Source organism: Pogoniulus pusillus, chromosome 20, assembly GCF_015220805.1.
Source record: "Pogoniulus pusillus isolate bPogPus1 chromosome 20, bPogPus1.pri, whole genome shotgun sequence".
NCBI lineage: Eukaryota > Metazoa > Chordata > Aves > Piciformes > Lybiidae > Pogoniulus > Pogoniulus pusillus.
In genome coordinates this window covers 5,990,754-6,003,545 of record NC_087283.1, presented here as the reverse complement: position 1 = coordinate 6,003,545, position 12,792 = coordinate 5,990,754, and the positions used below count along the sequence as shown (strand labels likewise).

The following is a 12,792-nucleotide window of genomic DNA, read 5'->3' as shown; positions in this document are numbered from 1 at the left end:
GGAATTTCTTCAGAGAGATTAATTTTAAAGTGATTTAGGAAGTCTCATGATTTCATCAAACACTCCACAAGAACACTGTGAAGTAGTATGCACAGATACTCTTTTGGGAATATGACAGATCATTTGAACTGTATTTTTCATTAGGAAAATGTACTCCTTTATATATTGATTATAATGCTCTCATGAAACCCTTCTGCACTCAGACTTGTCAGGATTATCAATAGGATTTTTGTCAGAGTAAGGATCATAGGACCTGACTGATACATGTTCATGAACCTCTCTCTCATCAGTTTCCTGGTTGTTATTTTTTTAAGCCTGTGTCCCTGATTAAAATGTAAGAGCCTCTGTAAATTGCAGGAAGGTTGGCATGGTTGCCTGTATTAATGGAGAAAAAAAAAAATCTATTTTTCTTTTTCTGGAGAACTTTCATTCTGTTCATAAGAAAAGTGTTCTCTGGAGTGAGGGTTAAATGCATTCTTGACACTTGATTCCTTACCCTGCCTGCTGACTCACCATTTTGTTGGCGCACAGCCACGGTAGGGTTGTGATGCGTGTTTACCAAGTGTTTGAAGCGCAAATGGAGTGCTGTTGGGTTTTCTCAGACTTGAAACAGCTAGGAAAAGTTTTAGCCTTTCAAAACAGCCATATGCAGTCTGATTCTTTAAAGCTCAGTTTACTCTTTCAATAGATTTTTAGAGAAAGTGGATTTACTTAAGCAGTCTCGTTAAGAGAGGGAGAGTGTCTTTGTGTTTCGACGTTACAACCATGAACAGAAGATGAATCCTACCAGGTCTACTAAGTTTTCAGGATACTTCTTTCCAACTGGCATCACATTAACATCCAGGAAAATAAGTTTTATGCTGTTACATGTAAATACATGAAAATTAGAATGTCTTGTTTTTTTCTGGTCTGATTAACCTAGGCACAGTGTGATGCTGGGGATGGTGTAGGTATTATGATCACCATGTCCACTTCAGATGGACCCGGTCACTGGCATAAGAAATTTGCAGGTTGCTTTGCAGTTAATAACTTCTATTGCTTCAGATGTCATTCCAGGGAGCAGCCCTGTGCAAAGGAGTAATGAAAGGTCATTATGGCAGGAAAATCCACAGAGGACTGGACCACTGATATTATTAAGGCTTGCTTTCAGAAATAAAGGAAGGATCAGGGTTGAGCAGTTGTCAGCTCCAAACCCCACACTCCAACCAGTGGGCATGCTGCTACTGATCAGCAAAGCCATGCTCATCTGACCTTCACCCTTGAAACAGCAGGGAATCTCTTGGCAGCTCAGCTGGCAGGAGTTTGGAGTTGTTGCTCATTATGAGGCTAATGGGCAAAAAGTGGACTTGAAGGGAATTGTTTGCTGCAGTCTGAGTCCCTGACAAACAACTTGCTGCAGCTGCATACAAAATAAACAAGTGAGAGGCTAAGATAATGCAGATCTTGAATAATTAGGCATGAGAAGAGTTTTCTGTGAATGTTTTTATCCATTTAATGAACCTCTTGTATAAAGTGAATACCCTGGAGCCTGGTAGGCAGCATATGTAATCGCTAACCAGAGCTGGAAGGACAGCAGTATTAAATTGCTGATCTTTTCAGAGTAATAGGAGTTGTAGCACTTATTTACAGACACATCAAAAACACATTTCTGGATGACTGTGAATAATTTACTTCTAGATGATAGTAATTAACTTAATCCTAACAACTCTAGATTGCTGCTTAGTGTTTAAATAATTTTTCATTACAGAAACTCTGACGTTAGATGCAGCTTTTTATTCAACATCTTAGGAGGCAGTGGTGCTTCAATGGCCCCAGTTTCAAACACGACTTTTCACTTTTCTCTCTGTAGTTGTTCACCAACATATTTCTGTCTATGACCACTGTATAAAAGACGTTTCACAGATGTTACACAGTCATCCAAAGTCCAAATGGATAAATGTGACTAAAGAGTTGAGGAAGGTTAAACACCAGCAGTAAATGTCTTTCTACTAACAAGTCAGTGATAAACCTGAAAATGTTGAATTTAATTCAAAAATTTTCAGACACTGCTGTTAAATTTTGAACTAAGGTTGTGGAACCCTGCTTTCTCTGCTAGTTTAGGCTCTTAGCACTGGCAAAGGGGTTTATTTTGTTTTTAAGAAGATGGCTACAAGCTATTCTCTCTACTTTTGTGGTGAAGGAGATTGCTGTGGTATCTGTCAACCGCTGGGGTTTATGTAGAAACGTTTAAAGTCAGTAGTAGGATATCTATCGATGTTGGTGGCTTTTAACTTAGATCTGCTGAATTTATTCAAGTGAGACCAGTTCCAGGTAGTGATGAAGGAAAGGTGCTACAGTTTTTATCTTAAGATTGTTACAATACTAAATTATAAGCTGTTTCCTTTTCCCAAAATGAATATTCCCTTTTTCTGCCATAGTACTTTTGACAGTTGTAGGTGAAAAATTATTGTGTCAAGCTAGCTGGACTCAATTGGAATTCAACAGACTTCGGACTGGTTCTATTTTTACTAAGCAGCTCTAAAATGAGCAAATTTTGTAAAACCAAGGAAAGAGTCTTGGTTAAAGCAATGTGGTGGTAGCCCAATTCAATTTGACTTCTGGAGTGGGCTGTTAGTCTGGCTTTCTTAGTAATTTGTAACTGTCTCTCTCCTGTAACTGTAGATTAGTTTTGAGAGTAACTGAGACATCAGAGTCATGAACAGATATGTTTTATTAAATTTTATAATCTTCTGATGGGTTTTCATGAAAATCAAGCCACCAGAAAGAGGTGAATTTGTGAAGTCAACAGGCCCAGAATTTCACCCTCTGACCTTTTTCTTCTCCACCAAACTGTTCCTTAGTTCTACTCCTGAGACTTGATTTAAACTCTCAGTCTTTAAAATGGTGTCCTTCTGATTTTCTCATCTGCTCTCAATTACTGTTCATTTGTTTCAGAACCTTTCCTTGTTCTTTCCCATATGCAGTATTGTTTCTTTTATTCAAAACTCAGAATGAGAAATGCTGTGTCTTTATAGCTCTGACCTGTTTTTTGTCTCTTCCATGGAATCAATATTCTCAGATTTTCTGACTCTGTGAATACCTGCCTTCACAGAATAGTCTTTTCTCTGCTTGAATTTGTAGACCTCATTTATATTTACTTACTGGGTTCCTCTTCCATGTAGTTTGTTCATATATTAATTTACATCAAGGACTAACACTTATCTTGTTTTAAAGAGCTTTGGCTTGACAAAATACTTGGATTTTTTTTTATTTTAAAGAATTTTTGCATTCTTTTAAAAAATAAGTTATTTAAAATAGAATGTTCATGTTGGCAGTCTATGTTAAGACAAAAGCTTGGCAATAAAACCATTAGACAAGAACGGTGTAATACTCTGTTCATCATGTGCACATTGCTGACAGTCCAGTACAAGCTATGATAAGTTAATTCCTGACAAGAGTCACTGTAATAAATAATTGGATTTGTTGATGGTGAGGCAAGACTAAATTGCTCAATCCTCTTCTCTAAATAGCTGGCCACAGTTTTTACTAACAGCATCTGTCAGTTTAAAGCTAACCAGTATAATTGCTAAAACATCATTGTTGTCCTCTGAATCAAGTGTAGGTCATTTTTTCAGACCTTGTTGTGTAGGTAGTTTGGGTAACACTGGCTTCCTGTAAACATACACTTCCTTTTCTGCACCAGGCAGAGGAAAATGACAATTACTCTTCTAACCATGGGAGATATATGATTGGAAACAGCTTTTGGGGATGCTACAGCAAATCACCTTATATACAACAGAGCCCATGGAAGGAATCCTGTCTGTCATCACGCATGAGTAGCACAGGATGATCTAGCTTCACACTGCACCAAGTGGGTTCTGGGCTGAATCTCAGCCTCCCTAGAAAATCCCACTTCAAAATCAAGTTCCCTTATTTGGAGTCAAAACGCTGTATGTGCAGTAGTTAGTTCTGGGCAGATATGCTTTAGGTGATGTGCACATGTCAAGTAGTGGAAGTGATGGAGAAGAAGGTGTCCTAGCAGCGTATTTATAAGACAGTTCTCAGTGGTTTTCTTGGAATTTTAAATGAGATGGATCATAAGGAATGATTTCTTATTCAAGTGTCTTTTAGCATTCTGGCTTCTGCCATTGAAAATGAAAAAAGGAAAAAAAAGGAAAGCTTTAAGTCTTTAATTCTCTTTTAAAGAGCCTGCCATATGCCTGCCTTCTTTCAGAAAGCAGGAGTCCACAAAGAGCTTTATCATATATAGTACAAGGGTCTGAAGCTACTATGCCTCACATCAGTTCCCATTATGTAAAACTGGAAATCACTGCATTGAAATGAAGTTTCAATGTTTTTATTCAAAGCAGCTTTTCACAATGTATAAATACTGCATATTAACACACATGAAAAATACAACTTCTAAGGCACCCAGAAATGTGTCCATACACTAGTTACAGGACCATCGACAAATAAATTGTGTACAATTTGATCTAGACAGTCAATATTTGATATACCAGAAGATACAAGTCCCTCAGTACTGTACCAGTTTCAGAAAATATTTACAACACTGTGATATAGGGGTGCCGGTACCCTTATAATATTATAATATGTACTCATCATTACAAATATTAGAAACTGTTTTAGTTCTGTTCCATGGCGTTCTGATAAAATAACTTAAGGGCCTAATTTGCAAAGTTCTACAATTAATTATTTGTGCAAGTTCTGAAAATAAATTTACATTGAGATAATTTGTGAATTTTTGGTTCTTTGCTTCATCTCAGAGGTTTGGTAATAAGCCTTACCAATAGACATGCCATCCTAGCTGAACATCGCTCCTTTCCCAATAGGTCCGTGGATACATCTTTTCCCCTTACACTTGATGTGATGAGAATGCAGTGTTTGTAGCAGAAAGAGAGTATTTGATTTTCAGTATAAATGTCAAACTAGTTCACTGGCAAAGGAACTAATGTTTTGTTAGAACAATGCATTTCTTTGGTCCTTGGTTTTTATGGAAGGCATAATATTTTTCTTCACGAAAAACTGAAATCCTGTCTGTGAGTAAGCAAGCTAGTGAGTGACTTTCAGTGTAGTATTTAAAGTAGCAGGAAAGAGATTTAATATGGCTTAAAACATACGGTTAATTGGGCAGACACAGATAACACATCTAGGATACTAAGATTGTCTATAAGTCTCTTATGTAAACTTCTTTAGTGTCTCCTAAAGAGTGCTGGCTTTAGCCAGATTTGACTTTTATAGACCCAGCCACACAAAGCCTGAGATTAAACTACCGTGGTTGGGAGCACAAATGCACAGTTCATATATATAACAAAGCCCATGCTGACGAGTCTACCTATGTTGTTCAAAAGAAACAACCCGTATTATCCTTTTCACAAGAAAAACTTAAGGCCCTGTACTCTGATTTGCTAACTTTCTTACAGCAATTATTTGGGGAAGTCCTTAGTGCTACACAAGCAATTATGTAGCTTTAAAGATTTCTTGTACCTAATGGTAAGGCTTATTCACAAATGCAATACATTTATAAATTACATTTAAAACTGTGAAGGCTGGCAAAATAATAGAAAAATAAGTAAAAAAAAAATCAAAAGAAAACAAACCCCAACCAAAATTGTCTCTTTATCCCTAACATTAAAAGAGCGTTTGATTCTAATGAAAAACTATTGGCACAAAACCATTATATTATAGATTAAAAGAACAGTTAATAGTAGTGAAAAAGATTGCCTAAAACGCATACCCTAACCTACCACAGAAATATAAAAGTTCATATTCTGAAAATATATACTGTATTAAAGTTTGTAAGCTTATTCATTTAAACAGAAATGTACTGAAATAGTAAACTAAGCAACACTTATCTACAGCAAAAATATACATGCAGGACAACACAAAATAAATCGCTTACCTTTAATATCTACAAATGCAAAACTGTAGATTTTTTTAAAGATTGTACAAAACAATTTACACAAGAATAAAATAACATACTGAACAACAAATTGCATTTATAACCTTAAATACTGTGAAGATTAGTAAAGGTACCCAGACTAATATGTACAGTACATCTAGATATCTGAATACCTAGTAAGAACAGAAACACAAGAGGAAAACCGATTCTGATCTTTAAATACTGGAAAAAGAAGCTTTTGACATTGTTATTACTCTTTTCTGAAGGGAAAATAGATTCCATGAAAACTAGATTGTAACTGTATAGATATGAATAATTAAAAATGTTAACTATGGTTAACGTTTGCTTTAATGGAAAAATAATTCTAGAAAATGTATTTCAACCATTCCTTTGTAATAAAAAATGCTAAGATACAGATATCTGAAAATTCAGATGAAACGATGCAGGTCAAAGGTCTAACAACTTACCATTCTTCTCTGTTTGAAAATCTCATATGGAAAGCATACCTTCACATTGCTGAGCAATTTCTCTGTATTTACCTACAAACCCAAGCACAGTATTGAAATAAACTTCCTACTATCTTATTAACACATGACTAGGGGTTATGGCTCTCTGGATGGGAATAAAGGAACTCAAGGAAACTGAGGAATCATGGGACTTTCCATTGCTTTTTAATTAAGTCATATGCTGGAGGCCTGGTTGTGCAAACACATACATATGTGAGTGGTTTTCACGTGAGGAGTCCCTCTCCTTTTAAAGGGACTGCCACAGAGGTGACTTGTGGAGAGAGTCTTGTCGCCTTGATCCAACCAAGTGTTGGCGCACACACTCTGTGGCGTTGCTGGCAGGTTGTGGAAACAAGCAAGCATTAGTACAAAACAAGTGGTGCATCTATCACTTCAAGTACTTACTGAAAGAGTTCTGCTTCAGACATTTTAAACTGTTATTTGTTTTGGTAAATTTTTTGTGCAAACCTTTAGAATGGGCAACTGGAAGCCAGATTTTGTCTTTTTAATAAAGAATTTCCATGAGAAGTTCTGCCTTCAGGGTTATGCTTTCTTTAGAATGCAGTGCTACAGTTGGGCCATAGAAACAGCACTTTAATTATTTGTGGAAAAAGTAATGTCGGATTAATATGCTGAAGGCTGCCGTTTGCTATAGTCACCTGTTTGTTAACTTTACAAAGGCTTTGTTGAAACTCTTCATGGAAATACTGAGAGGGAGGAAACCTAGCAGCCTCATTTGCAGAGGCTTAAATGGTAAGCAAGTCACTGAGCTCAAGGATAGAGAGTAAGTGCACAGATTACAAAGCAAACAAATGTGCAAAGCTTCTGCTTCAAGAGGTTTTAATTTGGGCGTACTAAAATGGCAGGGGAAGCCACAGAGCATGCTTCTGTTATTTCCATATTAAGTGCCTTACAAGCAAGCAAGAATTGAGGAAAATCCAGTGTTCAGAAGTCAGTCAGTGTCACTGAAAAGTACTAGGATCACATTCTAAAATAGCAGATTGGGTTTTGGTTGTTTATGGTGGACTGCTTTTATGGATAGCCTTAAGTTCTTGTAACAGATGGTGGGGTGGCCAGATGTGAAGAGCTGGGAAAAGCAAAACAAAACTTCTCCCTCCACTTAGCTCTATACCTAGCACCTTGTATAAACTGTTGGCCCACACCCAAAGGCTTCCAGAGCAGAAATTAATCTCACACCTGAGAAATCAGGCAACTAGGCTAAGGCTCGTAAGGAGTTGCTTTTAGACTTCAGACCAAAAGGGGATGTTTAAACCTGAAAAACAGCATGATGCCACATAAAGGCACCACTCACCCTGTTACTGATATCCGGCTAACAGGAATACAGTAAACTTCAATAAAGCATCTTGTTGGCAAGCCCTTCAATGCTCCTCGAGAAGGCAGAGAGTGAAGAGATACCTAAAGGGGACTCACTGTTTCAGACTCCACTTTTCCCCCTTTAACCCTGGCAAACGAACCTATTTCACTCCTTTTTTGTACAATTCTACACACAGAGGAGCACGCACGTGGCTGTTTCTTCTGCTGCCCACAGCAGTCTATGTGTTTTCTAGAGATTCTTTACTCTTCTACACAATTTGCTGCAAAAAATCTGTTTGCATTCGCATGTGATGCCATTAATTCAGTCAAGGGAAGTACGAAAAGAAGATCCACGATCAATAAACAGCTGAATGAACGCAAAATAAATAAGTTAAATAAATCCATCAAAGAAAAAAAAAATCCTAGGAGTTTTTGCATAACTAACTTTACATATTATACATATAAATTATCAGATTTTTTTTTTCCCACTAAACTGTTAGAACTTAGGAAAAAAAATAACAAAAATATTTCTAAAAGATGTTGTTTGGGTCTAACAAACTATTGTGCTGACCCAGTTTTTAGATCAAGCCCTCTGTGTCAGCCCAGATGTGTTGCAACAGCAAGAATAAGTTAAGAAGGACAGACAAAACAATTCATTGCAGATGGTGTGCCTTACCGGGCCTCAGTGGTGCTCCTCAGCACATGGAATGTACACTTTTACCTGGATGAGCAATGTGAAAGATGCAGCCCTCTGCAGAGATTATGTGCACTGAACAAGCCTGCCTACGTCTGGGTTTCACAAAATCAAACCAGCTACAAGCAGCTCTGTAGCTCACAAGGAAATCGACACAACCATATGTATTAGGATACACTGTCACAAGTTCCTCACTGATTCATTGCCTGTGCCTTCCAAGCACAGGTAATGTTTGACTCTGGTCACCAGTAGAGCATTTTCTCTTAAAGATAGGCCAGGACATCAGACTTCATAAATTTTGTCTTGCAAGTAGCTAAATAATGAATCCAGTCCTTTGGAAGAACTCCACAGCTGTTTTAACATCTGACACTCTTTCTCATTGACGTCTTCAAGTCCAGACTTCAGGAAGCTCCGCACAAGACATTTGGACTCTTCCAATACCTAAAGCCAAAATATCACTCAGTATTTTATTCTGAATGTGAAAAAAAATATTATGGATAACAGCACAAACAGGATTTTCACATTACTGACTCTGTTTTACAACCTAAATAACTCCTCTGGGCACAGAAATTAGATTTGATTTACAGCCATAACTCCAGCTGCTGATAGTCAGCAGCTTTAAGAACTACAGACTTCTGAGGCTTACGTGTTGGTGCCAAGGTTTTTAAATGGAAAGTACCTTAGTTTAGTGAAGGTCTGCCATGAAGCTCTAGAAGGAGCAGAACTCCTTCCTGTTAAAAATGTGATCCCTTGAAATGAAAAAATATGAAGCATGATACATTGGCTGCCTGTTTTCTGAAAGGTAATATTTTAGGTTCCAGAGGTTGGAAACCCAAATGTTCATAATCTTTAACAACTTCTCCTCATGCATCATTTCCTTATCAAAATAGAAGTTAACAGGAACGGGCCTTTACTGCAAAACCCTTTTTAGTAAAGTGAAATATTTTCTAAAAGAAGGATATTAAGGAAAACAAGCACCTTTTGTTCTGAAGTCAGATTTGCTTAACTTATGCAAGTAGTCCTAACAACTCCCCTAAGGTTTTTACAACAGAAGGCTCAAGCCCAAGCCCTTAGTGTTTCAAGTTCTTAAAGCCATGACCAGCAGATTCATGGTCACTCCCATCCATTTAAAAACATATTGAGATTGTATCCTTTAGAATTACTTTTGAGATACATTGCCCCAGTATGTATCTCATGAGGAACCCAACCAGTCAAGCAAAACCATTAGAATTCATACAATGAGGGCAGAAGATCGAATGCAAAGTAATAGTGTTTATGCTTCCCGCTCAGTTTTGTCAGCACTGACATGTTAAGCTCAGTTCCTACCTGGTTTAGGTTACAAGACCACTGTTCCACATCAGCATGTCTCGAGTTACAAAGTAGAGAGTTAACTGCAAATTGTGGGGCCTGGGCATTTTCGTTTTGGTCTGTTGGTGAGCAATCTCCACAGTTAACTTGGATGAGCTCATCATATTCATCGGTGTCGTGACTTCAGCACAATTTGCATTTAGGAGCTCACAGAGTAAATTCAGTCTTTGACAGTTTTAGCTCTCATCTTTGTCCACAAGTTAGCATCAGTCTTTCTACCAGGTCTCAGAAGAAAATTTCACTGACAGCCAATAACAGTGAAGGAAGCAAGAAAGAATCCACAGCAAAGCCCAGAAGTTTTCACTACATCTTGTATCAGCACAATCAAATAAGCTTATGCTGCATTTCCACAGAGTTTCATTCTGAATGTCTTTTGTGAGATCTAATCTACAGTTCACTTAATTAAAAAACCTCCCATGTCTCTACCTTTTCTTTCACAACGGATGTTTTAAATGAAACTGTGGGATGCTAAAACAGTTCCAGGCACAGGCAGCAGAGCAAGAAACTGCAACAATTTGCACTTTAGTTAGTGCTGGTTTACTGCAGCCAGTATCACTTTCTTCACTGCACTTTTTTAAACAAGGATGTGCCCAGAATTTCAGTATATCTGCCTGAAGGGAAAAAAATCTTAGGAAGTGAAAATAGGAAAGGACTTTTTTCCCAACTTTTATGTACGCACAAGTAAAGTTACAATACACTGTGACCAGACTGTGTTCAAATCCCTCTGTATCTGGATCTCACTTCTCCTTCACATCAGAGGTTAGCTGGCACTATCCTACCCTTCTGGTGCAGTGTAGAACATTTTGCAGAATCAGGAACTATGCAGGTGCAGAGAAGATGACAGATTCAGCTGAAACACTGTAGACCAGGACACCTTAGAAGGCAAATACATTTTCTTGCTGGCCCTACAAATATTTCCCAGTACAGCTGTATGGTTTCAGAATCTCCCACCTTCATGAAGGGAACCTATGCTAAAATTCTCTTTCAAAAAGGGCAGTTCTGTTCCACTCATATTGAATAAACATAAAGATGGGGAAAGGAAGTAACCCCACCCTGAAAAATAAGAAACTCCTCAAGCTCACTGATCCTTCTATAGATATTTTAATGTTAGTCTTCTTCCACATGTGGGGAGTAAGGACCCACTATGTGATGAGCCTTGGGCGCACACCTCCTTACCTCTGAGAAATGTAACTTAATAACAAAGAGTTTGACTTCTTACCACTGCACTGCAGGATGCCATTTCTTTTACTCGTAGCATCACTTCTTGGCTAAATGTTGTCGGCCAAAATACTTGTGAAACTAGTCCTCTGCTGCAGGCTTCTTGTGCTGTCAGCTTTCTCCCACAGAACAACATTTCATTTGCCTGTGAAACCAAAAGATTACTTGTGATCTTGGTTTATAATAACCTGAAAAAAACCCTTCCATGCTTGTCTGCTATTTTCAAGATTAAATTTACAAATGATCTCCTCTATCTTCCCATATTGCAAAGTACTTGAAAAAGAGTTTCGGTAGCTATTTAAGGACTGTGCAGGTGGCCAGAGCAAGCATGGGTTTCATTTAAGAGAAATGTGCTGGCATGCATGATGAATCTCTACTGCTGATTTTACAAGAGTAACTGTCAGTGATAACGTGCCAAGAGTCCTGGAACTAGTAAGAAATACTTCGTGGGGCATATTTTGCTTTGTTTTACTGGTAAAAACTAAGTGACCTTTCTGGAATTATTATGGATTTAAGGAGCAGAGATCAGCATCTTGCTCTATCACTGCACAGTCCTAACACAATATAGACAACTGCTCTGCAAATTATTCTGCTAATACATATTTCTACCATGATCTTGACCATCTTTGCTCGTTCAGCCTGTGTTTGCTCTTGTGTACTGATACTGAATGTGGAGGTCATTTTGTGATAGCAAATCAGCAGGGATCTGATGAACTTTCCACGGATTGCACTTCCACTCATGAAAATTAAGACAAAGAGTTGTTTGCTGGTTAACTTCTTCAAGAGAGAAAAAAAAAAGAGCATGAATTTAACAAAAGTTTTTTAGCAATTTGAGGTGGAAAACCTTACCAGTGCAACACCCAGAATTTGTGGGAATGTGTATGATGAGCAGCCAGCTGGAGTGAGTCGGATTGTTGCATATGGTGTCTGAAACCAAGCCTTTTCACTTGCCCAAACGATATCACATAGTGGTAAAATAGAGGCTCCTAACCCAAGAGCAGGGCCGTTGATAGCAACCACAATTGGCTTCTTAAATTGAATAAAAGCTTTTACAAAATCCCTAAAACAAAAAAAAATAAGAGAAAGATCTTGAATACAGAAGGAACATTTTGAGAAATACCCACACTTAAAGTACTTAATCTGAAAACAGATTAAAACCACAGCTGAACACAACAAGTGCCACGGCCCAGTTTTATGAGGTCAGAATTGAAAGGTACTTTCTAGTTTGTAAATGGGAACTTTTGCTTGTATTTAGTGATTTAATCTTTCTGAGAACCTGGGCTGTTCAAGAGCTTTGTATAAGTTGGATATGAAGTGACTAATCGGGGTGCACTGCCTGCTGTACTTTTTGCAGGATGCTTTGCTTAGGTTTAGTTTTACTTCAGGACCAGTAACTCCCGAGTCAGTAGGCAGAGCACTTCTGGGTTTTCTCCACAAGGGCTAGTATGGTTTCTGAGGATCTGGTTTGGCCAACATGCTGAAGATATTATTGCTTGAAAGACAGGAAATTTGCAGGTGGATGGCTGGATCATTTTTTTTCTCAGAAGTTCTCTTACGAACAAAAACTTCTTAAAGGTTGCTGCAAGTTCTATCAATGGACTGGGAGACAGCAAACATTTATGGCACATCAGCAGAAAGAAGACTCACCCAGGGGAGCCAAAGAGAGAGAAATATTTCAACAGGGCAAGAATTAGGCAAGAGATCTGTTGGGTCTCCATTGCAAATGTCTTTGGCAAAGACTTAACAAATCAATACCCTTGCCTGCCTTCCACAGTGAATGTGAAGCGATGGGA

General features: G+C 38.0%; 1 protein-coding gene across 1 annotated transcript in view; it reads right to left on the bottom strand.

Annotated features, from left to right (window-relative positions):
• Window positions 1-4,320: 4,320 nt before the first annotated feature.
• Window positions 4,321-12,792, bottom strand: part of CDYL2 (chromodomain Y like 2) — a 58,794-nt gene continuing 50,322 nt past the window's right edge. Inside the window, exons 5-7 of the mRNA XM_064159973.1 lie at window positions 11,849-12,059; window positions 11,001-11,144; window positions 4,321-8,854 (exon numbers count right to left, since the gene is read on the bottom strand). Of these exons, the coding sequence (XP_064016043.1) occupies window positions 8,696-8,854; window positions 11,001-11,144; window positions 11,849-12,059 (514 nt within the window). The 3' untranslated portion in view covers window positions 4,321-8,695. The remainder of the gene's footprint in view (window positions 8,855-11,000; window positions 11,145-11,848; window positions 12,060-12,792) is intronic.